The 27,801-nt window shown below is 50.7% G+C and overlaps 1 protein-coding gene across 11 annotated transcripts in view; it reads left to right on the top strand.

The window, feature by feature from the left end:
• DISP1 (dispatched RND transporter family member 1) overlaps window positions 1-17,717 on the top strand; it is a 176,368-nt gene extending 158,651 nt beyond the window's left edge. For 10 of the 11 annotated variants that reach the window (XM_064594520.1, XM_064594524.1, XM_045877682.3 and 7 more), the window contains 5 exons: window positions 3,081-3,204; window positions 3,959-4,086; window positions 4,591-4,688; window positions 7,162-7,259; window positions 14,104-17,717. In XM_064594520.1, coding sequence (XP_064450590.1) covers window positions 3,081-3,204; window positions 3,959-4,086; window positions 4,591-4,688; window positions 7,162-7,259; window positions 14,104-17,694 — 4,039 coding nt within the window. In that variant the 3' untranslated portion in view covers window positions 17,695-17,717. The remainder of the gene's footprint in view (window positions 1-3,080; window positions 3,205-3,958; window positions 4,087-4,590; window positions 4,689-7,161; window positions 7,260-14,103) is intronic. The other variant, XM_045877686.3, reaches the window with a different exon arrangement.
• Window positions 17,718-27,801: the final 10,084 nt, after the last annotated feature.

The raw sequence follows: 27,801 nt of genomic DNA, 5'->3' as shown, positions 1-27,801 counted from the left end.
CCTCCGATCCGTGTCCTCTCTGGGACTTAGCTCCCTGAAGGGCCTCAGGGAGAAGTCCTCCTGGTTGCTGGCTGGGAAGTGCTGTGGTACAGAGGTTGACGGCATTTGCAGTTAGGCTGTGGTGTTGTCTAGAGGTTTCCAGAATGAGAGCGGGCACAAGAAGGACAGGACTACGTGACATGTAGGAGGACGAATCACAGAGCAGTGGGCCTTTTGCCGCATCTGCTCCTGCACACGTGGTTCACTTCTCAGAAACGAATGCGCAGATACTTTATTCTTTTCACTTAGATACATTATAGGCCTTGAACCCAGACTCACCAGGAGTGGAATTAATGAAAGATGTAGCAGTAACATTTACAGGCTATATTTAATTTCCTTTGCTTCTCCGGTTTTCCTGCTTTATTAGATTTTTATCTTAATGTTACAACATTGTCTGGGTTTCATAATGTACATGAGACTTCTGTTTCCCACGTGGTGCCCATGGCTGAGCCATATCCAGTGTAGGCAGCAGTAATGCGGTAACGAGGAGAGACCCTTGCGGACTTCCCCCCACGGTGCTCAGTGCGGTGACTCCACCAAGTGTGAACATTGTCTCTGGGAGGGGTTCGCCCCTGAGACACGCGCTGCGGGAGGAGGGAGTCATTGCACCCTGACGCTCAGCGGATGTGGAAGAAGCGTGCGGCGATCGCTAAAGCCGTGAAGTCTCCATATGGAGTGAGTCTGGGCACGCACATGGCCTAGGGCAGGGCTATAATATCAAAGCCAAATGTGCTCAAGGGAAGAAAAGCAATGATTGAAGGGGATGTTAAGGTTGCATGTGCCTGCAGATTTTTTAAGAACACAAAACAAAAAGTCATTATCTGGGGAAATTAAAGCACTTGGGGACCCAGTGCCCCCTGTTTATAAGAGGTTTGTAGGTAAGAACACAGAACTTGCGGTCCATTTGCAAAAAAATTGATCCATTTAAAATAAAGTATAGGGATTGTCTAAGCCTGGGGCCATTTTCATTGCACAGGACTGATGTTTTAAAGGTCTAAAATGTAAAGGACTCTTTTTAAGGCTGAAGCCGGGAACAGAAAGTCTCAAGTGTGCTATTGACAAAGGACTAGATTGCTTCTACACTCGTTGCTTTCATCCTGAGTTTGCATTTGGTGGAGGAGGAAACAGAGTCCAGGGGAGACTGTCAGCACTGGGCGTGTTCCGAAACAGTGTGTACGTTTGAACAAGCCCAATCAGCGTCTGTGATTGATATGTTTTCATTACATTCAGAATTATGTTCCAAGGATCGTTCCATCTTATCTAGCATAATTTTTCCTGAGTGAGTTGTTAATTCAGAATTTGCAGGCTTGTGAGTAATGCCTGGGCTTGGAGACCTGTGGACCTCGGTGGTTTTGCATTGTGAAATGAACCGTTAGTGTGGCTTGGGAATTCAGTGTACAGTGTGAATTTGGGGGAGCGTACACTTGTGGCAAGTAGACTTAGTCCTGATGTCTTTTGTTTCTCTTCATGTTCAGAGCAAGATATGATATCACAGTGGTTAGGAGGCCTCACTCTAGAGCCAGATGACCGGGGTTCCTATTTGTGACTTTTTTATTGAGCTATAACTGACATACAGCATTATGTTAGTTTCGGGCACAGCACATGATGATTCGGTATTTGTATATATTGTGAAATGACCACCACAGCAAGTCTGCGTAGTATCCGCCACCACACAGAGGTATAGAATTTTGTTTTCTTGTGATGAGATCTGTGAAGATTTACTCTATCAGACACTTCCACATGTGCAGTCCAGTGTTGCTAACTGTAGTCAGCATGCTGCATGCCCAGGACACCGGCTGTCCCTGCTCCGTGGTGCAGAGCACAGATCAAACTGTGCCACAGTGCATCTCAGAAAGCCGTGAGAATTAAGTGAGGTATGTAATGTGTAGGAACCACTGGTAAGTGCAAGCGATCATTCTTCCTCCTGAGATCACCTTGAGAAGAACAACACTGAAAAATCCCTGGCAGGTGTTCCCTTAAAGCATAATTATGTTGTATTTTAATTTCCATATTAAAATTTCATGTGAGTTAAATACCCCCAGAAAGCCAGATCTGTGGCGTTGCGCCATCAGAATGGAAACATGAGCAGCCTTGTCTTGGAGACAAACAGCAGCTTCTCTGAGCGACATTTAGGGCCACCAGCTTCATTAAGCCCCTGGTCTGACTTTGAAGAAATAACCCACAAACACAGGAGTAAGGGGCCAGAACCAGCCATCACAGCTGTCAAGCTAACACTGTGGAGGATTTGAGAGTAATGGTCCACAAGCGAAACGCTCCTTTTTTCTCCAATATGAATTCAAGAAACCTGAAGTTGGCAAGATACATTTTTGAATTTTAGAAGAATTCTGTTCAGTCAACTCCTGTTGAGCACAGAGTTCACATCAAGATCTGCAAGTGTCATGACAGTAAGACCCAGGATCTTACAGAAGGGAGGGGCTCCCGGAAGAAATGACTCCAACCTGGGGCGGGGTTGGTAACAGTGAGGAGAAACCGAGGCCCAGCTGCTGAGGTTGGTTGGAGAGTGAAGGGAGGGGCGGGTACGCACAGGGCACCTTCTGAAAGGTGTACTAAATGAACTAAAACTGCACTAAACAAATCTAGAAAACAAGCATCTCTCTCTCTCCTGGAACTCAGGCTGATGCGTTCATTATAGTTTCAGCCGGAAGGAAAGTGGCAGGTTTGTGGGAAGTTTTGGTTTGGTTTGGTTATTCTTAAGATGGATACATGAGCCTGTTTGTGGGCTGAGTTCTTCTCCAAGAACTGCCAGAGTACAAGGATGGAGAAACAAGTTCCAGATGAGACTGCAGGAGGATGGGTCCTCTGTTCAAGTACATTTTCTCCCCACGTGAGGGTGTAGATTGTAGATCTCTCCAGGAACAGATGTAGATGTGAAATGCTATCTGTCTTATCATCTCACTGCATCTTTGATTGATAAACTGGACTAGGTCTGAACTAGGAGGATTTAACACATTGCTCTCTTGGGCAGTAAAGCCTCATGTTGCTTCTAAGCAGCCTCCTGTGTGCTCCTCTCTGCCCTGCAGCTATGCATCCCTGATAGCGGACTGGCCCGTGGTGGTGCTGGGCATGTGCACCATGTTCATCGTTGTCTGCGCCTTGGTTGGGGTGTTAGTGCCCGAGCTTCCCGACTTCTCTGATCCACTGCTGGTAAGGAGAATTCAGCCCGTCAAATTTCTGTAGCCCAAAATTATCTCAAGAAATTCAGTATTTTAATACGTGTCAAATTATATAATTTAGTATCCTGTTTCTTTCAAAACCTTCTCAACCCAACAGGAGTATGCAGCTCTCTTTCTGAAAAGTAAATACTTGTCATCCTATTTTCAGATTCTTAAAAGGTCAAGGAACTTGTTTGCCATTACAGACCTGGAAATTTTGCTTCCTGGCTCCCACATTTAAGCTAAAAAGCAATAAAATGGAGAATCTGCATTCTATAAAAATATTTTCATAAAGTCTTTAAGACTGAATGTCTTCCCGCTGCCCCCCCGCAGAGAAGTGAAAGGAATTTCAGTTTTACTAAGAGATAGCAGGGTCTATTTTTAAGTAAATGTTCCCATAAAACAGTATAACATACATGACATAATTTGATTTCACCATAATTTTTTATAACATCAAAGTAAGTATTTGCTAATTGCTTAGGTATGATTTTGAAAGCGAAGCTTCAGACACAGTTACTCTTCCTTGCTGAAACAGGTCACACACCAGAGAACCAAACTGCCTTGTCGTAGTGAATGGTGGTCGCCATTTTATTCAGTGCTGTTCATTCCCGGGGTAGCTGCGAGCAGCATCTGTGCTTCCCTGTTGAAAGCCACATGGCGCCCCAGCATTGCTTTCCCAACCTGCTGTAACCATTCATAGCCTGAAGAAAAGTGCACTAATGGGAATTTGTAATATTTTGTCTCAGGGTTTTGAGCCAAGAGGGACTGCGATAGGCCAGAGACTGGTCACGTGGAATAACATGGTGAAAAATACGGGATACAAAGCAACATTAGCAAATTATCCTTTTAAATATGCAGATGAACAAGCCAAAAGGTAATTGTTTATTAACTTTTACACAAAACATTGCTTGATGAATTCCACTATTAAGGATTGCCTGAGCAAGATGACTAAATGCAAGTGTGTGGCTCAAAATCTTTGCCACTGAATTTGTTTACATTCTCGTTGTCTTTTAAGATTTTGTTGTATTAAGGTAAAAAAGTGAGGGTTTGGGGTTTTTTTCTTTTACAGAAGTGAGAAAATTAATGTTGGTTTCTTATATTAATCCTTTTAATTTCAGGTAGGTCATGGTTAAAGTATACCGTTACTGGTATGCTTATTGGACTTGAAATAGCTGTACTTTATTTTTACGTTTTTATGATTGCATTATGCTTGACACACATGGTTTAGTTTCGGGTGTATAAGAGCAACTGGAGAAGTCTGTACCCTACACCGTGCTCGCCTCCATATGCCGCCGTGCAACACTGTTACAGACTGTTGACTACATTCCCTGTGCTGTCCAAGTGCTTTATTGAGGATCACATTGTCGTTCCATTTCAGCCATCGGGATGATAGATGGTCAGATGATCACTATGAAAGAGAGAAAAGAGAAGTTGACTGGAACTTCCACAAAGACAGCTTTTTCTGCGACATTCCGAGTGAGTGGCATCCTAGGTAAACAGCCCCTCGGGGCTCCTTGTGCTCGAGATGGAGCACAAGTAAATTGAGACTGGTGGGAGGATAGGCTGGGCACTGACACAGATTTTAGCTGAATTAACTTGTAGTTTTACTTCTCAAGGTCAGTCAACCACTAATCTGAATTTATTTACCTATAATAAAAATTAATGAGATTACTGAGTTAGATTCAGTTTTAAGGAAGATAAAAATATTGAAAAAAAATCTTGACCTTGCCCTAAATTTCAAGTCATTTTAAATTTCTTACATTATTTTAAAAAATATTCCCAGTGAACAAGTACATATTTTTGGATGGAACCCTAAAATAATCTATATTATCAGAAGTATACTTTTTAAGTTTTGTTTCATTCAGAAAGCATAAATAATAGCCTTCCCTGTGCCTGCCTTGTTGTTAGGCATTAGAGATAGAAAGATGAACAGAATACGGTCCAGAAGCCCACGGCTGGAGTGCCTTGGGGGCCAGCCCAACATGTGAACACATCAGGCAGCAGGACGTGACTTGTCACAGAGCGCGAAGAGCTGCCACTTAGCTCCACAGAATGTGGCCTTGAAGAAATGAGGGCCCAGATGTGTAGGAACTTCCCTGAGGTCAGGAACCCAGAGTTGAATGTGGCATCACCAGGTCTCCAGATGCTGGCAGCAGATTCACTAACCAGCCTCTGCTGGGGTGTAGAGCATGGCCTCGGGGACACCAGTGCACCTGGAGGTCGCTGCTTAGCCATGGAGAGCGGGCATGAGGACCTACAGCTTCTCCTTCAGTGAATCTTCACACCAATGCTCTTTTGAATTCAGCTTTTTAAAATTGTTGTTGAAAATCCCCCTAAAATGTGTATTTTCCTGTCTTGTTAAAGGACCTCACCAGACCTCTGATGTTTCTAGATCTAGCCAAGCCTGAAGGTCTTTACTTGGGATACTCTTTCACTCTACAGTAACTGAGAGATGGAAAATAGGAGATTAGGGAGAATTTTGTCCTGGTCCCAGGAAGGAGCACACATGTCTTTTTCTGTGTCTTATTAGAAAATTGGACTCTAGTTGAATGTTCTGGTTGGTCTCTCTCTGTCAGAGTGACACTATAGATTTCTGAACCAACATCTGTTGGTTAATATCTGAACCAGGATGAACATTAGCAAATTCATGAAATGTGGCCACGTCTGTCCCAACAGCCCACACACAACACTTCATCCCCTCGGCCACAGCTCCACCTTGAGGAAGGCCATCCCAGTCCTGCTCTGAGGAGGAAATGTTTGTTTCCATGGGCTTGTCTTATTCTTAGAAGTCAGTCAACATAAGATAATGGCCATTTGGTGAAGAAAAGGGTTTACTAAAGAAAATTTCATAATCATGAATAAAAGCTCATGTATTAAAGCTTTATTCATAAATTTGCCGATTGGTTTTCTTTGTCAACACAATTAGGCATTTTAGATAACAGAAAGTGAGTCCACTCTGTTTTATTGTATGAAATTCTTCTAATGGCGGAGGGAGCTAAAACAGCACTAACTCACCCACTGTTTTTCCTTTAGTTCTCACACCTGTTTGAGAGAGACGTGTTTACAGATGAGGGTCCAAGGCTCAGAGGAGCTGTTCATCCCCACAGCTGGGGCAAGGCAGGACCTGGTTCCACTGCTTCTGACCCCAGGGCCGGGCTCGCCTGTCCTGCAGCTGGCCTGTGTTAGTGTGATTACCACAGTATTTTTTTTTTTTTTAAGATTTTATTTATTTATTTGACAGAGAGAGACACAGCGAGAGAGGGAACACAAGCAGGGGGAGTGGGAGAGGGAGAAGCAGGCTTGCCGCTGAGCAGAGAGCCCGATGCAGGGCTCAATCCCAGGACCCTGGGATCATGACCTGAGCCGAAGGCAGATGCTTAACAACTGAGCCACCCAGGCGCCCCTGATTACCACAGTATTTATTCTAGACTCTGGTGGCCCAGAGAGACCGCGGACCCAGCCAGAATGTGTGGTGTATCTGCGACGCTGGCCCACATTCGGTACCTGGTTGACTGTTTTTAGTGCTTTTAAATTGATCACCTGCCATCTTTCCTCCCTAGTGTGCTGCCAAAGAGAACACCCACTCTTGATATTCCCTAATGGATCCTTCTTGGGTTTTACACACCATTCTGATAATGTGTTTCAAAATTAAGAGGGAGGCATTCAGTTAATTTTGTGCTGAGCATTCTTACAGATTACTGTTCCTAAACACAGTCTGATCAGAAATAGATTTGTTATATAACTCCTATGAGTTTTCAGATGTTGTTTGAGCAGAAACAGTACTATAGCATTGCTTTATTTTTTTTCTCCTGGAATTTATCAAGGAAAGGCTCCCTGCTGCTAATGACTTGTCCCTATGCTTCCCCAGTTTGACTTGCTCCTGAATGCTGAGTCTGATGAAAGAAATGGACAATTATAAACCTTTTTCTTTTCTTTTTCATGTCACCAGGTGACCGATACTCCAGAGTAGTATTTACTTCAGCTGGAGGGGAGACACTATGGAATTTACCTGCCATTAAATCAATGTGCAATGTAGATAATTCAAGGGTATGTAAAGAAAAACTGAAATGTGTTGAGAACAAACAAGGTTGTATTTTAGCCAGTCCATTCCCTGCTGACCCTGGTGACTCATGGGATGACGGTACTTACTTGGGCCTTACTCCTGGGGACCGCACGCCCGAGCCTGGCTCGCATGCTTGTAGACCCCAGGATCTGAGCGCTTCTGCGTGGCCCCATCTTTGACACCCGCCACCTTCTCCAGAGAAGAGCTCTTTCCTTGCAGCTGCCCCATCCTCTGGTGTTTCACAGCTCAGACTTTGTCTCTCCTTTTCTTGGATGGTCTCTCTCCTAAGCTGGTTGTTTCCTCCTGAAGCCACTGTCAGCATCTCAACTCTGCAGTGAACAGCCTGCCTCTCTGGCAACCAGTGGGTCTCTGAGGCAGATTTAGGGCACAGGCTGGGAAAGGGGACACCCAGGGGTGCAAGTGTCTGTGTAAATGATGAGGAATCCAGCCCAGATTGCCCTGAACTCTGAACACCTTGAACACAGAGGATTCGAGACAAAAAGCCCTCTGCTCTCGGTCTCTGGAGCTGAAAGATGTCAGCCCCAGAAACTGTGACATCTACCTCTGGGCTTGGAAGATCTGTCAGTTCTGTGTGCTCAGAGGCAGATTATCCCAGGAGAGACTGCTGTCTGCGGTCACTGCTGCACCTGCCCAAGGCCAGGAACCAGGTGGAAAAGGAGCTCATTGTATGCCTAGCGTAACTATAATGCGGAAACTCACTACTAGAAGAAAGTGTAATCATACGCCCTCCTAAGAGCTAGCCTGATCCCTGGTGCAGGCGCCTGTGCTGGCCATAGGGCTTCTCAGGGAAGTAGACCGGGCTCCTGGTGGTCACCGGGTCATCTCTCATCGTGCTCACGCACACACCTTCCCCTCTTGGGTCCCAGGTCTCCCAACTTTAGTCTTCATTCTGAAAGATGGTGTGTGTTGTCTACCGGTCCAGCTAGCAGGATTTTCTGTGAGCGCCATCTTTTCTCCACCCAGCTCAAACAGACCAAAGTCACCAACCTCTCCACACAAACGAAGGTTCCTAACCACTGGTCAATTTATATCTGCCTTATTGTCTTCTCTCTACAGCTATCAGTTCATTATTCGGAGGCTGTGAACGTGTTACAACCCTCCCTGTGTAGAAAGTTAACTTTAGAGGAGTTAATACTTACAGTACTTAGTATGTGCAGGACTTCCTGCTTGGCACTCTCCATCCCTCCCCGCAGTCAGCACCTGGCCTTGGCACTTGTGACCCGTCTTCACAGACATACTCACAGAACAGTTCAGTAACTCCACACTTTCTAGGCCTCGATTCTCTACCTTTGCTGTTGACCTTTAGACCTTCCCTCCCCTGAAGATTCTCACGTGAGCAGATCCACACAGCTGATTAATTTGTCAGGGTGTCCCAAACACTTGACCAAGTTATTTCATTTAGTCCTTGTGACAGTGTTAACGAATTGAGGATCCTGAGTGGGAAATAGCATATAGGATACAACAAGACAAGGGAAAAAGGGTGGTTGTCTTCTGCACGTGATGCATGGTGGGAAAGAGACTCAAGGGAGACTGGGTTCAAATCCCACATCCACCTATTACCCTCGACGTGGACTCCCCCGTCCAGAACACAGGCAAATAATAGGATTTACAGAGTCCTCATGGCCTTGAACCAGCAACAGCTGATTCTATGAGTGCCACTGGGACTCTCAAGCCCATAAGCAATGCTTTCATGAATGGAAGCAGGATATTATTTCGTACACATGTGAGTATGTATCAGATGCTATCAGATGATAAAAATCAGCATGAGGCGGTAGCTCACAAAAAGGCATACAGAGAGGGTAATATAACTAAATTGAAGGGAAAATCGTGGGAGGAAAAGGTAAAGCCACAGGTGTGATTTGTATGCAGCGATGCATGCCCACAGTCCCCCACGCTCACCGGTGGTGGCTGCACACCTGTCTCCTCCTTCCCTGGCCGCCAGAGCAACTTGGAATTCGCAGTCGGTGGCAAAAGTCACAAAGAGGGCAACAAGCTGGGGTTTTAGAAGAAGCCGGCCTTCCCTCACACTAAGTGGGGGAGCACCGTCTCCGTGGCCTCTGTAGAAGTGTAATGTCATGCATACAATTCTTAGTTAGCAGCATGTTCACGAGATGCGCAGTCATGAATCTGAGCTGATTTCTAAGCCATGCTCAGGCTGGTAACAGGAGAACATTATGGCAAAAGCTATTTCTACAAGAAATTAAAGCAATGAAGTCTAAGTGTGTGGCTTCCCAGTGGCCTAGCTTGATGGCATTTGCAAAGTGTATAGACTGTGGAAGGAGCCATGTGCCTCCTTGTCTGAGTATTTCCCTCTGTGTACTCATAGTCAGGCCCGGATGGCCCTGAGTTTGAGCGTGTGATTCCTGGCAAAAACATGGTGGGCACCTGGTCCTCTTCTGAAACATTGAGGAACAGACCCAAGACGTGTCTGCATGAATGGTCAAGCCAGTTACAGATCCACAATGACAAATGAATAAACAGAGGGTCAGGGCCCCAGAATTCTGCCTCACAGAGCAGGTTATCATTTTACTTGTTAAATACTATTTTTACCAGTTGCACACACCTTCGTATTCCAGTCTTGGCCTCTGCAGTGAATGCACAATGATAAACCTTAGTCACAGAGATAACATGTCCCGTGACACCCTAAGTGATAACTGTTTCATGGCAGTTCAACCCGCAGATTATTACTGTACCCTTTTTTGGTCTCCCAGCTCGAGAGGCTTTGCAGAGTGCTGTCGGTCCTGGTGGTGACGCGAGTAAGTTGTGTCCCCTCTCCCTTCCCCTCCCCTGACTTCCCCACTGTCCTGCTTCAGCACTTGCCTATCAGCAGCCATCAGTGGGTGGGACATACAGCAAATGATGCTGAGCAGAGCTTACCTGTGGGGTGATGACTCTGGGAGATGGCTGGCAATGGGCACAGCATCTTAAGCCAGACGTGGCCGTTGTCACCTGCCTGTGTTTCCAGCACATGGAGCTCCAACCTGAGTCCATTTCAGTTCATGATTCCGACGGACTTTGGTTTCCAGAACAAAGGGCTCCTCTTTCTGATGCCGTCGTCATGTCCTCACAGAATGCTTGTTTTCTTAGACACTTTCAGAAGGAGCCTCAGACAACTCCTTGGATCTCCATCCCCAGGGATGCCCTGGCAGACCGTCCATCCGTAGCCACAGTGTGTTTGTCGGATCTTGACTCTGCTGGAAACCCTTCTCCCTCTTCCTTAGTCTTTGCACTTCATGGAAGTTAGAGCTCGAGGAATAGCTCTGTAAAGGAGATTTGAAATTTAGTGCCTAACACTGTTTACTGCGTAGGTTTTGTGGACACATGAGACCCCCTGGAGCTTAGTGGACCCCAGAAATGTGCCTCCTGATGCTTGTTTTAAAGAGGACTGGAGGGGTTTGTCACGTGGGAGGAGAGTAGATGGGATCCCGTAGTAGGGCCCATTCTTTATTCTTATTCTGTTCTTAGCCTTTTACAATATCCCCAACCTCGCCAGTAGTTTTAAAAGTTAAGGTGTCATTTAAAACTCTCCTTTTTCTGTCTTCTCTTGCTTCCCCAATTCTAAATCAACCTCACCCCTGCTGCAGTCTGGCAACAGATGTGTGCATGGACATATTATAGCCACAGAAGCAAGATAATTCCCTAAAACATCCAATCTGTGACTGACTAGAATGAAAAGGACCACTTTCTCATGAGCTACAAGAAATTACTTCCACTAACTGTTCTTAGTTTGAAACTTAAAAGATGTTGAAATCATTCCAATGAATCTCTTTCCCAAAAACATGGCAGAAGGTACACCTGCCTTTTGTGTGAAGATGCACCTGCTTGCAGTCTCTTCCAGCCCCACGATGTAACAAATGCCTGAGTATCTCACCACCCTGTCACATACTGCCAGGCTGGTGTCGCCATCCCACCGCCTTTCAGACTTGGGCACCCCCCCTGCAGCTTTGCACGGACCCTGACGTTCAGTATGCTCCTTCCCAAGCTGAGCCCTGATTTCTCTGTCTCACTGTGAGCAGCTCCAGGGCAAGGACCCCTGTACCCTCCTATTCTATGAGTGTAGGTGCTCAGTAAATATTGTTTTCTCTTTTGGATGGATGGATGGATGGATGGATGGATGGATGGATGGATGGATGGATAGATGGAAGGAAGGATGGATGGATGGATGGAAGGAAGGATGGATGGATGGATGGATGGAAGGAAGGATGGATGTGTGGATGGAAGGATGGATGGATGGGTGGATGGATGGATGGATGGATGGATGGATGGATGGATGGATGGATGGATGGACGGACAGACCAGTGGATAGGAGCACAGGGCCTTCCTCCCTGAAAGCCTACACGGTCTCTTGGGCTCCATGCTATTAGATTCGGGGCGCTGGCATCCAGCTCGGGGTAAAGAGTATCAGTCATGACATCTTTTCTCTTTCCTTATTTCTGACCCTGTCAGAGTCCTCGAGGACTGTGTGGAAGGTTGTACATCAGCCAACTCCATCTGTGAATTAGAGGACTGGCTCTCAGCAGCTTACTAGTCTCTAGTTTTGATAGCGCCTTTGATCTGCATTTATCTTGTCTAACTTTTTAATCTTTGGTCATACACATGCAAACCCTGCTACTATTGGGAAAGCTTATTCAAGGTCATTTCTTTTCAGGCTTTGGCTGGCAACCCTGTTCCCTTCATCGTTAGCACAAGTGTGAAGCTGGTGGTGGGCTTCATAACAATGCAGTTTTCCTCCATCTGAGACTGTCCAACACTGGGGCTATACCCCCTTTCTTCTCACCAGGCCAACTCCACGGGCTTGTGTGATACTTCTTCGTGGGATGGGAACTGGTTATCTGCCACAAAACCCAGAGCAGTGCTATCCCAGGGTTTCCTGTTATTTATTAGGTGGTTCCGTTTCCCCTGACATAGCATGTATGAATGCTTTTACCTAGAAACAATTAAATACTAATTATCCTATGTTATAAAATGTTGAATAATTATTACTCTTTAGAAATGAGCGGAAAAATTAAGCCTTTGTTAAAGTAGACATTTTAGTACACTTGAATAATAACCCTTTTGGCTCATTTGTCTTTACCTTCAATAGAGGGCCCTTTAAAAATGCTTTATTATGGGGGCGCCTGGGTGGCTCAGTCGTTAGGCGGCTGCCTTCGGCTCAGGTCATGATGCCAGGGTCCTGGGATCAAGCCCCGCATCGGGCTCCCTGCTCAGTGGAGAGCCTGCTTCTCCCTCTCCCTCTGTCTGCTGCTCTGCCTACTTGTGCTCTCTCTGTGTTAAACAAATAAATAAAAATGCTTTATTATGGAAAAAAAATTTTTTTTTAAGATTTTATTTATTTGACAGAGAGCACAAGTAGGCAGAGTGGCAGGCAGAGAGAGAGGGAGAAGCAGGCTCTCCCCTGAGCAGGGAGCCAGACGTGGGGCTCGATCCCAGGACCCTGGGATCATGACCTGAGCCGAAGGCAGCCGCTTAACCGACTGAGCCACCCAGATGCCCCATTATGGAAATTTTTAAATGTATGCAGAAGTAGGCTAGTGTACTGAACCCCCACGTGTGGGTTGCCCAGCTCTGACACTTGGGGTACATGGGCAGTGTTGTGTCCTCTGCACCCCGCCCCAGGACTGGTCCCACCAAAGCAGCTTGATGGCTAGGCCTTCAAGTGGTATGGGGAGCGGGGTTCTGGGATCATTCTAAGTTCCAAACAGACGATTTGTGCCAACGGTCCCTGTGATTGGTAGAGTCAACTATTAATAAAGGCAGAGAGTAGTTTAATTGTCCTTTCTGGACTTTGGAGTCTCCTCCTGGAGCAGCCTTTGGTAAGTAGAAGTGAGTGGGTCACCTTCTACAGACAAGCTCTGGACAGGCTCGAGAGAAGGGCATGGTTCCCAAGCTCAGCCTCAGGAAAGAGGGGCCACTCATACAGTTGACAGATTTGTATGGAATTGTGAAGGCTCTGCCGTATTCTAGCAACCCCACCCTTGGCAGTGGAGGATTTTTTCAGTTTGCTGTAACAAGAGCAGCCAGAGAAGAAAGGCCTCCGGGAACAGCTGTAAGTAAGGCACTGTCCACAGCAGACCCAGAGCTGTCCTACGGCCACCACACAGCAGACCCCACGTCACCAAAACCCAGAGAGTTTCAGCCAGCTCCAGGAAGCTTTGATGGAAGTGTGGAAGACATCAGCTCCTACTGAAGTATTTGTTAATCAGATATTCAGGCTGTGCTTGCTTCTCAGGAAACCGTTTCACCCCCGGTCTCTCGTGCACCCCTGACATCAGTGCTCCCCATGTCACCTTGGGGCTCGCTGACAGTTTTCTGGCAGAATATTATCTTTGCTTCCAGCTAGGTTGGTTGAGATATGTAGTACCTTTGTCACCAAAAATTTCATGCCGATAACCAGAAGTTTTAGGCAAAGCCACCAGTTTGTTTCCTCTATCAATTGGACAACTGTTCTCTTAAATTAATCCTATAGATTCCGTACATGAGCCCACGGCCTGTCCTTTTCATTGCCTTTTAAAGTAACTTGGAAAAGGCCTGTCTTCTAAAGAGCTGCTAATTCTGTGTCCTTCTTAAAACCGAACCAGCACTGGTGGTTACATGCCCATGTGTCCCCCGCACGCTGAGCAGTTTTCTGTCCAGAGGGAAGCGCCCAGCGGGTGTTTCGCGGGGCAGGCTCTGGGGGTTGGCCACCCGTGTCCCAGCTGACACCTAACTAGGAGGATGGCTATTTAACCTGTCCCTCAAGGCCGCCTTAATTCAGGCCTCTGGGTGAAGCAGTTCTAAATGCCAGTCTCCGCGTGTCTCTCTCCGCAGATTAGATCCCACCCGCAGTTTGGCGACCTGTGTCAGAGGGCCACGGCCACGTCCTGCTGCCCCAGCTGGACGCTGGGGAATTACATCGCCGTCCTCAACAACAGGTCGTCCTGCCAGAAGATCGTGGAGCGAGACGTGTCTCACACCCTGAAGCTGCTGCGCACATGCGCCAAGCACTACCACAACGGCACCCTGGAGCCCGACTGCTGGGACGCGGGCGCCAGGAGGAAGGGGCAGCTCAAGTGCACGGGTGTGCCACGCAAGTGCACCAGGTACAATGCCGTGTATCAGATCCTGCACTACTTGGTGGACAAGGACTTCCTGCCCCTGAAGGCAGCTGACCCTGCCGCACCGGCACTCAAGTACAGCATGCTGTTCTCTCCCACGGAGAAGGGGGAGAGCATGATGGACATTTACCTGGACAACTTCGAGCCCTGGAACGGCTCAGATGGCGTCACCACCATCGCCGGCATTGAGTTCGGCATCAAACACAGCCTGTTCCAGGACTACCTCCTCACGGACACCGCATACCCGGCCATCGCGGTCCTGCTGGTCCTCCTGGTCATGTGCGCCTACACCAGGTCCCTGTTCATCACGCTGATGACCATGTTCGCTGTCATCAGCTCCCTCATCGTCTCCTATTTTCTCTACCGCGTGGTGTTCAACTTTGAGTTCTTCCCTTTCATGAACCTCACCGCACTTGTTATTCTGGTTGGAATTGGCGCTGATGACGCGTTTGTCCTGTGTGATGTGTGGAGCTACACCAAGTTCGACCGGCCGCACGCGGCGACCACGGAGACGGTGGGTGTCACTCTGCAGCACGCGGCACTGTCCATGTTTGTCACCAGCTTCACCACGGCTGCCGCCTTCTATGCCAACTATGTGAGCAACATCACCGCCATCCGCTGCTTTGGCGTGTACGCAGGGACCGCCATCCTGGTGAACTATGTGCTGATGGTTACGTGGCTCCCAGCCGTTGTCGTCCTCCACGAGCGCTACCTCCTCAACATGTTCAGCTGCTTCAAGAAGCCACCGCAGCAGGTCTGCGAGGGCAAGAGCTGCTGGACTGTGGCCTGCCGGACGTGCCACAGAGCGCTGTTTGCCGTTTCAGAAGCATCGCGCATTTTTTTTGAGAAGGTGTTGCCGTGCATCGTTATTAAGTTCCGCTACCTTTGGCTGCTGTGGTTCCTGGCTCTGACTGTGGGCGGGGCCTATGTCGTATGCGTGAACCCCAAGATGAAGCTGCCCTCCCTGGAGCTGTCTGAGTTTCAGCTGTTCAGGCCTTCCCACCCCTTTGAGCGCTACGACGCTGAGTACAAGAAGCTCTTCATGTTTGAGCGCGTCCACCGTGGCGAGGAGCTGCACATGCCCATCACTGTGGTCTGGGGCGTGTCCCCAGAAGACAACGGCGATCCCCTGAACCCCAAGAGTAAAGGGAAGCTGGCGTTGGACGGCAGCTTTAACATCGCAAGCCCGGCTTCCCAGGTCTGGATCTTGCACTTCTGTCAGAAACTGAGAAACCAGACTTTCTTCTACCAGACGGGGGAACAGGACTTCACCAGCTGCTTCATCGAGACGTTCAAGCAGTGGATGGAGAACCAGGACTGCGACGAGCCCGCCCTGTACCTGTGCTGCCGGCGCTGGAGCTTCCCCTACAAGCAGGAGGTCTTCGAGCTGTGCATCAAGAGGGCCATCATGGAGCTGGAGAGGGGTACGGGCTACCATCTGGACAGCAAGACCCCGGGGCCACGGTTCGATGTCAACGACACCATCCGGGCGGTGGTGCTGGAGTTCCAGAGCACCTACCTCTTCACGCTGGCCTACGAGAAGATGCACCAGTTCTATGAGGAGGTGGACGCCTGGATCTCCCGGGAGCTGAGCTCTGCCCCCGAGGGCCTCAGCAACGGCTGGTTCGTCAGCAATCTGGAGTTCTACGACCTCCAGGATAGCCTGTCCAACGGCACGCTCGTCGCCATGGGGCTGTCCGTGGCCGTGGCCTTCAGTGTTATGCTGCTTACCACCTGGAACGTCATCGTAAGCCTGTACGCCATCATGTCTATCGCCGGGACCATATTTGTCACCGTCGGCGCCCTCGTCCTGCTGGGCTGGGAGCTGAACGTCCTGGAGTCTGTCATCATTTCCGTGGCCGTTGGCCTGTCCGTGGACTTTGCCGTCCACTACGGGGTTGCTTACCGCCTGGCCCCGGATGCCGACCGGGAGGGGAAGGTGATCTTCTCCCTGAGCCGCATGGGCTCCGCCATTGCCATGGCCGCCCTGACCACCTTTGTGGCCGGGGCCATGATGATGCCATCCACGGTTCTGGCATACACCCAGCTGGGCACCTTCATGATGCTCATCATGTGCGTCAGCTGGGCCTTTGCCACCTTCTTTTTCCAGTGCATGTGCCGCTGCCTCGGGCCGCAGGGCACCTGTGGGCAGATTCCACTCCCCAGGAAGCTCCGGTGCAGTGCCTTCTCCCACGCCCTGTCTGTGACCCCTGTCGACAAGGGGCAGAGCAAAACACATGCCATGAATGCGTATCATTTAGACCCCAGGGCCCAGAAACCCGACGTGGAGCACGAGTTTTATGAATTAGAGCCTCTGACGTCCCACAGCTGCACCTCACCTGGGAAGGCGGCTTATGAGGAGACCCACATGTGCTCTGAGCTTTTCGGCGGCCAGGCCAAGAGTCTGGGGCTGCCCGTGCACGCCGCTTACAGTCCAAGCTCCAGACGCGAAGCCAGCTCCGCCTCCTTCCCGCCCGCTCTCGAGCAGCACACGCTGTGTCACTTCTTCTCTCTCAGTCAGAGGTGTGGTTGCCCAAACGCCTACAGACATCTGAGCCCCAGCCCGCACGTGTGCCAGCAGGCAGGTGACGGCCTGTGCCCCCGATGTGCCGCCGCCGCCACCACCAGCAGCTTAGTGCACGTGCAGAAGGGCGTGGCACCCCTGCAGGCCGCACAGCAGGCCCCTGAAGGCTTCATGTGCGCCGTCCCACACATCCGCCACTGCACCTGCCTGCAGGGCAGAGCCAGACGGCCGGGAGCACAGAGTCCTCTGCCCACAGGCCTCTTCCTCCACCCGGTGCAGCACGGGCAGGCCCAGGAGAAAGGCGGCAAGGCCAGCGCCCACGGCGCCCAGGGCACGGGAGAGCCCAGTCCACAGACGCCAGAGCCGCCGTCCTTTGTCCGCAGAAGCCCCGGGTCCTTGCGAAAACCAAACTGCTGGGATCCCGAAAACAGCCAAAGGGGACTCTCCAGAAACAGAGAGCTCGGGAACATGGAGGGCAGCGGAGGGGCCTGGAACAAGGGCTCGGGGCTGGGGGCTCAGGCGGACGAGGCAGATAGGAAAGCAGAGCCGTGCCTGTCACAGGACTCGGAACGTTCAAATCAGAAAGAACCGAAACCCATATTTAACCATGGCATGGGGGACACCCGGTGCTGCCCTAATGACCCCCAGAGCTGTGGCCGAGGGGTCCGGCTGACGTGCGGTTCTGCGGGCCGTCAGATGCCAGAGCTTGAAGCCAATGGGCCCCCTGCGCTGACACACTCGGAACTTTCTGGTGAAAGTTTGTTAATAAAAACACTTTAATAAATATAGTGTTAAATTCAGAAGCAGTGCCTCTCAATTGTTCCTTTGAAATGGAAGTAAAATTGGAAAGGGAGCCCCAAAATGCAGGAATAGGCTTTACTTTGTTAAAAATCATGGGGTATTTTCATATTCTGTATGAACAGTCAACAAACTCACATGTCTCATGAGTGTTGGCTGATTGGATTTTATATTTTCAAAAAGTACAAAGTTCAAACAGGTGTTATATTTACTTTGATACCCGGCTTGACCAGCACTGGTGGGCGTCTGCTGTGCGGTAACAGTGAGCCCCAGGTGCAGAGTCGGAAGCTTCCGGAAGCGTCGGGTCTCTCTGGCCGTGCTGCTCACCTGATACCCTGACTTGGGTGCAGTGAGCAGGACTTCTGATCGCCCAACATAAACACTGACTGTGATAGAGACACTTGAGTTGGGATCCAGGAACTATACAACATTAAAATTTATATTAATTTCCACACATATTAATGGTGCTTTCTGCCCCTCTGCGGGAGTAGAACTTACATGAAGCCAGTGACTCATTTAGATCCAAATCGGGGTCTTTTCCACACTAGCCAAAACCCACGGACATTCAGGTCTCACATCTGATCACCCAGAAGACGAGGGCGCCGTCCTGTGTCAGGCCACACGTATGTTAGTGCCAGAGAGAACAGCACCGCACTTGCTGGGGTTGGGCGTGCATGGACAGACGTTGGGGAGACGGCCAGTGGGCCCTGGAAGCTTTCTGGTTGAGGGTGTCCCATGGATCTCCGTTCCCTCTGCCATCAGACTGGGGCCCTAGATGGGGGGGGGGGCGGCGCTCCTGGTGCCGCTAATACCCCGACTGCCGCACTCGTGTCCCTCCCATTCTGCCTCTAGTTTGGTCCTCCCAAGAGAGCGGGTGGAAATGTTTTCAAATACAGTGTTCTTTCCAAAAGCGGTATTGCTTATTTTCTGAGAACAGGTTTCCAAATTGGAACCGAATATTTTTCTAGGGCCTGAAGTCAGGAGTTGGAAGGGACCTTATGGTTCCCTGACTCCAACCCACGTTTTTGTTAAGTAGCTTTCCGGCTTCGTTGTTCGGGGACTCACTCCCTGACTCCCTTGCTGACCACAGTCTGTTGTCCTATAGCTTTTCTACCTGTTGGCCCTTCTGTTCTCTGAAGCAAAAACACATGCCTCTAATCTCCCACGAACATCCCACTCTCTCCACTGCTCTTCTTCCGCTGGGTTGTAAGCCGTTCAGATGCTGACTGAGCGCCTCCGGACAACACCTGCCTGCGTGGAGGCCCTGAAGCCGGGACGGGAAGGTGCTCCTGTCTGTTCTCTTGGGGACGGAAGTAAGGCGTGGCGCGACATCACTGCCAAGCCTCACGCAGCATGGAGGAGGCCCACCCGCTAGGCCTGGCGCGGACTGCTGCTGAGCCACGTGTGGGAGCGGGTTAGTCCTCCACCCTGAGGCTGAGGACCCCGTGTCCATCCCCGGTGCACTCAGCTCTGTTAGAGGAATAGCGCAGGAGAGAGAATACTTGAAAATAGGACTCGTTTTTCCTGAGACCTGTAACCGTTAGGTTGGCTAGTGAAAGTCTGGCAACCCAAAGCAGCTTTATGCTGGCACGGACGCAGACTGAGTTTAAGGATGATCCGAGACACACTTCCAACAGTCTCCCCTGAAACTGTCGGGGGCCGAGAAACTAAAATCAAGAGAGAGCGAGCTGAGGAGGGAGGGGTCCTCTATCCACCCGGGACCTCAGCCGGCTTGGCGGTAGGCCTGCTGCACCTGTACCCGTTCTGGGAACAGAGGACCCATCTTTCCGCCTCTCTGCCTCAATACCCCAAACCTTGAGTGTGGCCGTAAACCCACGTGGATTACATCTGCCGGCTTTGGGCTTTGAACTGACTATATTTTTCATGCAGGAATTTCTTAAAGAATTTGGTAGCTGGAACTAGAAATCTTTTTTTTTTTTTTTTAATTCATTACCGGGCAACAAAGGGTCCCTATTTCTAGTTTTGTCTCACAAAGAAATTCCATCCTCAGTCCTCTTGTAGAGAATTGCAAAGCAGATAAGAGGTCTAGTTACATGTGGGAAAAGAGCCCTTTCACTGTGAAATACTTGTAGTTCGGGGGGTATTTGCGACAGAACGTACTTTCAGGTTCGAGCCTGTGTTCCCAGGTCCATCCATGACTTCTTCCCTACAAGGTCACTTCTTACATCTCTAGTTGATGGAAAAGTGGGACAGTCCGCAAGCATAAAGCGTGTCAGAGAAGAGCTGCAGGGCTGTATCCGCTGTTCTCCTAGGTGACACTGAGCTCTTGTTATGTTAAATTTCTTGACGATGCATGTTGCATGGTTCTCAGTGTGAAATGATTGTAGTGGGTGGTTTGAAGATGGGGTCTTACAGCCGGTCGGGAGATGTTCCTGATGCCCCTGCTCTCACATGGAAACCATCTTTATACCGGCAGTTAGGACAGTTTCTGAAGGAAATTTGAGGAAACCATGACTGAAAACAGCTGTGTCTTTTCTCTGTACAAGGAGAGTCATTTTAGAAGAAAAAAATTAAGTCCATGTAAAAAAAATCCCAAAGACTCAACTGGATTTTTTTCATAAGATTCAGACACAGCTGTGAACATAGAAATTTGTTGAAATCATGAGGGGATTTTTTTTTTTTTAATGCAGAAGAAACTATCATGTTCAAATACCCTTTATACCATCATGGATCTTTCCAGAATGTTTGCTGACATTTAGTTTGTTATGTCCAATTGTCATATTAATCTGCAGTGTTTTTTGTAAAATAACCACTTTCTTCAATGTTTGATTCCCCATAAATATACATTATATTTCCTATAAATATACAGGGAAAAGATGAGTAATGAATATCCATGGTTGTTTAGTAGAATTTTGTGTCTTTTGTTCTTAATGCTTTAAGTGCCCAAATTTTGGATTTTTCATGAAAAAAAAAGAATAACCCAAGAGTATAACTTCTGCTCTCATGAGCTTTAGAAAGCACAGCATATGGCAAGGGTCAGCGTGGTGCCCTCCACTCCCCTGAGCACTCAGTGCGGGTGAGCGTGGCACGTCAGCAAGGTCCCCCTGAGATCTGGGGCAGCTAGCAGTGTGGGGGAGAGTAGGGTGCAAAGCAGTGATGTTCTGCACTCAGGAGCGCTCTTCCTGGCCGGGACATTCGGTAACCTTGAAAACCATCTACTTTTGAGTAAGAAGGTCAGTCAGTGGCCCAGGCGGTTACGAGGAGCTGTGTTCCGGGATTTAAGCCAACGTTGGCTTTTACCAGTCAACGCCCCCACTGTTCCCACCAGGCGCCAGAAATGGGATACAAGTCCTGACTTCGGTGCCTGTTGTGGGTGAGGGTGGGAGCCCCGCCGGGGACTCTCAGTGACACAAGGGCTACACTTCCTTGCTCAAATCAACCGGAATAGTTAAACTTTGATGTTTGCCCTCCTACTCGTATTTTTTCCTCGTAACTCTATAGAATGTGATCTACGCCATCCTAAAACCTGAAGGGCAGACTGTTTTCAGCAAGAGATGTTTTTCTTTGGAGCCCAGCAAGATTCCTTCAAGATCTGGTTTTAATTTGTGACAAAGTGGCAGCTCAGCCTTTATCCACTAATTGGACATTTTTGATCAGTGAATTTGACTTAACTTTCTGCATTTAAAGGGGAAAGGATTTGCTGAGTAAATCAATCTGAAAGCAGTTATAAGAGCCTCTTAGCCTGCCGAGGAAGCCAAGCTCCAGAGTCTGAGACTCTGCTGCGAGCCCCCACCTCACTCCACACCAAGCGGTCCAGCTGGAGTGTCTCAAGGCAAGACCGGCCCAGATGTTTAAATACTGGTTGAAAATAGTAAGACAGCATCTATTTTTAAAGGGTCCTAAATGTGAACTTTGTGGGCTGCTTCCCACCCAGGGTCATTACCCGCCTTGGGCAGCTCTGAGGTCCACTGGTGACCTCTGGTTCCCCGCATCCGAGCAGCAATCACGGGCTGTGCACAGTGGTGCCTCCAGGGGGAGGACGTGTGGAGCAAAGCTGCTCATGCGGATCCAGAGAAGGCTTTGGGAGCACGAAATCTCTGGGACGCCCTCACTCAGACTGACGTCCAGGTGTCTGCTCCTTCCTATAGCTGGACCTTGGCTTTCAGTTTCTGGAAGAGTGTGCGTGCCGGATGGGGAGAGAGATGGACTGGATGACCTTGAGCATTGGGGTATTTCTATCACAGAGCCCAGGCTTCGAATGGCAGGCAGGGGGCCTTCCCTTCCGTGGACGCTTCGCCGCCAGTCATAACGAATCACACGGCACTTTACCATCCAAGAGAAAGCAGAGGTTAGAAAAGCAAACTGGGACAAAATTCAGTCCCGCCTCTAAATTACTGTGACTCAAAAAAAACAATTTAGGGACAGATCCTGCCCTGGAAACAAAAATTGTAGATTGATTGTTACACGGCATCCAGTGTGGGAGAGCTCATCCGGATTCTTGAGCCCCTTCAGAGGGCGAGGGAGGGCTTTCTGTTCATCGTGTTTTGGTGTCATACTTGGGTCTTGGGAGAATCAGGTGGATGGGTCCTTCATGCAGTGCACTGTCCTGAGAGACCACAGGAAACTGCCCTCGGGTCCCTCTGGCACCAGCTTGCGGTCCTCCACCCGGTGTTGCAATCGCCTGAATACCTGTCTCCCTCACTAGACTATGTCCTTGAGAGACAGAGGCCCTGTGGCACTCCAGAGGGGCACCTTGCCATGCTGGCAACACACACCTACTGAGCGCCGTGGCGTGCAGGGCGTGGAGGAGCGCCTCTGACGATGTACAGCCCCCGCCTTCAGAAAGCTTCCGCCCTTAAGAAGCAGAGTTGAAGCCCTCCAAGGAAAAGGGATTTGCAAAGCAGGGAACTGCACAAGAAGACTTCTGTTCAAATGGGAGACATGAAGGTGTTGGGATGAGGGTTCGATGTCTTGAGCATTTTAGAATCTCCTGGTATGAACAAAAGATGGAGTGATGTGGAAGCCCCGGGCTGAACAGCAGGACCTCAGCTTCCACGTCTATCAACTGAAGCTGGTGATGCCATCCTCCCAGGGCAACGAGGACGCGGTGGACAGGACATGTGAGATGCTCCTGTGCAGAGAGCTCAGCCCCAGCGGGGCTGTTTGCTGGCCTCACACCACACTGAGCCATCTGTCTGTCTGTCACTGGGCAGCAAGGTGTGTGTGGTGTAGAGAACATGGGTGTGTACATGCCGGTCTCCAGTGCAGGCATTTGTGCAAATACTACAAAATAATGACAACTTCATCCTGCTCTAGTCTGTCTCCCTGGACATCGCTGTGCTTTAAATAAGTGGTATTTACTTATGTTCCAGAAGTCTCCCACATCACCGTTTTCATCCACTATATTCTGGGGATGTTCTTGGAGTCAACTTAAATTCATTTAAATTAAATGAAATGCATTGTCAGATGTCTGCTAAGTGTTGAGTGAGTGAGTGGACAAAAGGACAACGAATCGTTGACGTAATCTGGGCAGATATTTTCCCCTGTTCACAGATGATGAAACCCAGGTTGAGGGACTTAACTTGGTCATTCAGTTCAAAGTGCCCAGCTAGGAGTCCAGGGTTTTTTCCAGGATATAGACCCACCATTACAAAGTCATTTTAAAAAATATGTATAATGATTCCTTGCTATTGTGTTGATTTTAGCAGTCTGTATGACCTCTCATGACATAATTACTTACTAGCCTGTTAACCTTTTTTAGTTCTTAATCAAAGTAGATACACATTTTTATAGTCCTGTATTTGCTATTTGCATATATGAATGCTGCCGCATGTGTGTTTCATATTCATTCTGAGGGTCTCATAATGCTCAGGAATTGAAAAACAATACCCAAGACCCACAGTGGTTTTTCTGCAATGATCTGAACTGAAGAATCTTTTTTTTGAAGATTTTATTTATTAGAGAGAGAGCATAAGCAGGCGGAGTGACAGAGGGAGAAGGACAAGCAGACTCCCCGCTGAGCAGGAAGCCCAATACATGGCTCGATCCCAGGACCCTGGGATCATGACCTGAGCCGAAGGCAGACGTTTAACCAACTGAGCCACCGAGGTGTCCCTGAACTGAAGATGAATCTTTCGTAAAATGGACGGACCAGAGTGACAATTCCCGGAATATACATTTTATTTCACAATCTCCTAATGTAGAGTTTTCCCTAATGCATACTGACTTTCCCTCCATTAGTCTGCCACCCACATGTCAATTCACTCATCCGCTAACGCAAGAGCTGAGAATAGCATCAGCTGGACCTCGCTGGCTCTTTGTCCACATGGGACATGGGGTGGATCTGGAGGTCTGACGTAGAGAGAACATTCCGGGTGTCGCGGTTGCTGTCGCACGAGGGAAGATAGACTCCTGTCCACCCAGGACAAGCTGGGAGCACCCAGCCGGCCTGCTGGGAGGGTAGGGCTGGGCCCAGAGGGACCGAGGCCAGTGCGGGGCCAAGGCTGCTCTGGATCTGTGTCCTCGTTGGAGTTAGAGGCAGAATTATTTTTCCTTCTGTGCTGAGTGAAGTTTCTTTTGTTAAAGCAAAAATAAAGACAGAAAGACCAGCAATTGAATGCTGAGTGGGAATTCTCACTGGCCAAGAGGAGACTGACCCATCGGTCTGGGCAAAGGCTCCTGGCTTCTGTCCGCCACGCTCACCCCAATAAAGTATGAGCTTCCCCATGTTCTCAGGCGGGTCTTACCACCCCGACTGTGTTTGTGTTCAAATGATGCAGCTGCCTTTCCTGGGCCCTGGACACTGGGCCATTCCAGGGTCAAGTGCGATTGCTCCTGACATCTGTCCTCGGGCCACGGGCAGTGGGCTCCTGAGGGACAGGGCAACCTGCAGACATCACAGGACCCGGACACCCCTTGGGTCAGAGCCAAAGCCATGTCCCCGGCCCCTGGACCTCGTGCAGAGAGGCCACTGTCCAGGCACGGAGGCTGGGCGTCCCTGGCTTCTCCCACAGCCTGACCCGTACAGTGCAAACACGGCGGGAACTGGGGCACCCCACAGAACCCCAGGGCGGGCCCCCCACAGGGCTGGCAGGGATCCACGGTGGCTGCACCCCTGCTGCCTCCGTCACGCGGCCCTAGCGGCTGAGCGCCCAGCTCCCACTCCCCAGGGAGGCAGGTACTCCTGTCCCTCTGCCCGTCGGCCCCATGAGACTCCCAAGGGCAGGGAGGCGGGACAGGGAGTCCCCGGGGCAGGAGGGGGCTGGGGGTGACCCTCCCCGCATCCTGCAGGGACTGAGTGGGGGCTGGGACAGGGCTTGGCCTGAAAAACAGCTGGAGCCGAGGCGGTCACACTGTTAGGGTTTCAGACTAGCAGGAGGGGAGGCCGCCACCAGGGCTTTTCTCTGTCCCCGCCGGGGCGGCCCCAGCCCTGCCCTTCCCCTGACTCCCCGCACACACCAGTGCAGGATGTGAGCTCTGGGCTTACACGGCTCCAGGGCGGGTGCCCTTGGAGGTGGGCTCTGGGCTCTCCCTGCGGAGACGGCGGGTACTGTCAGCAGGCAGCAGGCACCGGGGCCTGAGCCCGGGCACATCTGAAGGACCGGATGCTCAGGTGCTTTGAAATGCATCCTGTTCTCTCCGCACATTCACGCGCACGCACTTGAACACGGCCTGTGCATCACGGGGGTCTCGGGGGTCGTGAGCCTGTGGCCAACAGTCACAAAGCATGTGCGTGGGGCAGTTCCAGAAAGTTCCAAATGTCATTGAGTGCCTGTAATACAAGGTGAGGTGTGTGGATGGGCGGCAGCGTGACTTCGTGCCGATTTGAAATCCAGAATCCCTGCGGGAGGAGAGCCTGCCCTTGGGCAGGACCCCGCATGATGCGCATGCGTGTGGTGTGCGGCTCAGGTTCTCCACATCCCCGGGGAGCTTGAAAACGTACTCACGCCGGGTCCCTCCTGCACAGATTCTGATTTCGCTGGTCAGGATGTGGCCTGGGCACCCGCGTCTTCAAATATCCGAGGGTCTGACTTGACACTTGCTGACTCCTCACGCTCTCTGCCCTTCATTGGAACCACAGCCAGGATGGAGCCTCCAGCGGATCGGAGGGCAGACCACGACGCCTGCCCTTTACGACTCAGGCACTCGACCCAAGCACAGCCAGCAGCCACTGGAGAACCAAGCTCTGTATGGATTTCATGGCACGATTCACAGAAATGTTAGCACCCCCAGCGCTGTGTGGGCTCTATGGGCTGAGGGTCTGGAGGAAAGTCAGGGTGGATGGGTCTTGAAGCAAGCGTCGTGGGCGTGTGTGCAGTGGGCGCCAGGTGGCTCTGCCCCATGGGACCCCCGGCTGGAAGCCACGGGCTTGCTTCTTTGGGTGGAGCCCCACACCCGGCGCACTTTGTTTGGCGGGAACAGCGAGGAAGGGACCGCAGTCCCCAAGTCTGTGCGGGGCCCCCCGCACTACTGGATGGCTGCTCTGAGCACGTCTCTGCCCTTCACTCGTGCAGGGTCAGAGGCGAGAGCGCACCTGCTCAGAGCCCAGCATATGGTGGCTCCAGGGCGGGAATTAGCCCATTGTGACAGATGACAGATGGAAGAACATAGGAAGCGTCCTGTGCCCTCCCCGCCAGGAGTGGGTGCCGGGAGAAGTGAAGGGAAGCCGTGTCCCCAGGACTGAGCCTGCCTGCAGCTTCGAGTGGGCAGCCAGCTCTCCTCCTAGCCCGGGCAGCCTTCCCAGGATCCAGGATCATGGTACAAACTGTGGGCCTCTCCTTTCTTCCCCGGGAGCTTGGGTGGCTGGGAAGATGTGTTTCCGTGTTTCAGAAGAACATAATAACGAAGCATTTCAAGGGGAGCTGCCATCAACAAGAGCCGGCCGGCAGGGCATTAGGGAGAAAGGCGGTGCTCAGCGGGTCAGCAGGGAGGCACCACCACAGAGCCCACGTGCGGTCCCGGGGCGAACAGACCGGGCAAACAGTCCTGGGGCATCTGGGCTTCCCACACAGCCAGCCAGCTGTGACCTGCAGCAGAGTGGGGCCAGGACCCCGCAAGGATGCCCGCAGAGAGGGTTTGCCCTGTGGTACATTGAATTGCTTCCCCGAGGCCTCCGGGCTGGAAGACACAAGGTCGGCTGGGGCCCCCACAGGCTCCATCCGGGGCTCCAGGCCTGATGCCGACCAACGCATGGGTGTCGGGGGAAACGGGGCTGGAGGCCTCTCTTTTTTCGCCCCTGCTTGAGGGTGTGTGGGGCAGGCTCCTGCCACGGAGACAGCACGAAGGCCAAGCCCACGCCTCGAGGGCTCTCCTTGAGGCCTGCTTGCCGATACAGGGAAGTACAGAGTAACTGAAGGAGCCTCGCTCATTTGGGCCCCATGAGGCTCAGGCTCGGCCATGTGACTTCCTTGAGCCAACGAATGTGGGTGGTGGTGACAAGTTCCACCTCAGGCAGAAGCTTCCAGAACCAGCATATGACTTCCTCTATGCTGAGTGGCTGCTCGGTGGTAACATCAACCGGGACGGCGGGTGATGAAGCTGCTTGCCCTGATCAGCCTTGGCCTCGCCCGGTCAGCTCTGCTCAGAGGCCGTCCGGGTCCAGCGCAGACACCAGTCCCGCCCCAGTGGCGAGGGGTCGTGGTGGACAGTGGGCGAGGGCAGGATCCCACTGTCTGGGACTCACGCTGAGCACCCGCGGCAACACAAGGCCCGGCCGTGCTGTGGGGGCAGGGAGGCAGCCGGGGCAGATCTTGGGGCACGAGCGAAGTTAGGTTTGGTGCTGGGGGTCTGGGGGAGCTCCCAGAGGGTCCGTGGCAGGAGAGTGACCTCTGATTCAGGTTCACAGCTTCCTCGGTCTGTTGGCGGGGGATCGATGCCACGGCCGGCGGGGGGGAGGGGCGGGGAGCATGGATCCCATGGGACCTGCAGGGCTTGGACGTGGGACGCAGGACAGAGGGAACGAGGACACTTGGCTGAGCTCCTACCTTGGGAAGGTCTAGATGTCACTAAAACGTGGACAGGAAGAGAGCCACACAGAAAAACGGGAGATTTTTTATTTCCTTAGCAGTTTTCTCGAGAGGCCTTTACCTATTGGGGGCGGGGGGGCTGAGGGTTGGTCCCCCTCACGCT

This window comes from Mirounga angustirostris, unplaced genomic scaffold (assembly GCF_029215605.1).
Source record: "Mirounga angustirostris isolate CCGP_5_RB_7025 unplaced genomic scaffold, mMirAng1.0.hap1 SCAF_6, whole genome shotgun sequence".
NCBI lineage: Eukaryota > Metazoa > Chordata > Mammalia > Carnivora > Phocidae > Mirounga > Mirounga angustirostris.
This window is presented reverse-complemented; position numbering and strand designations above follow the sequence as displayed.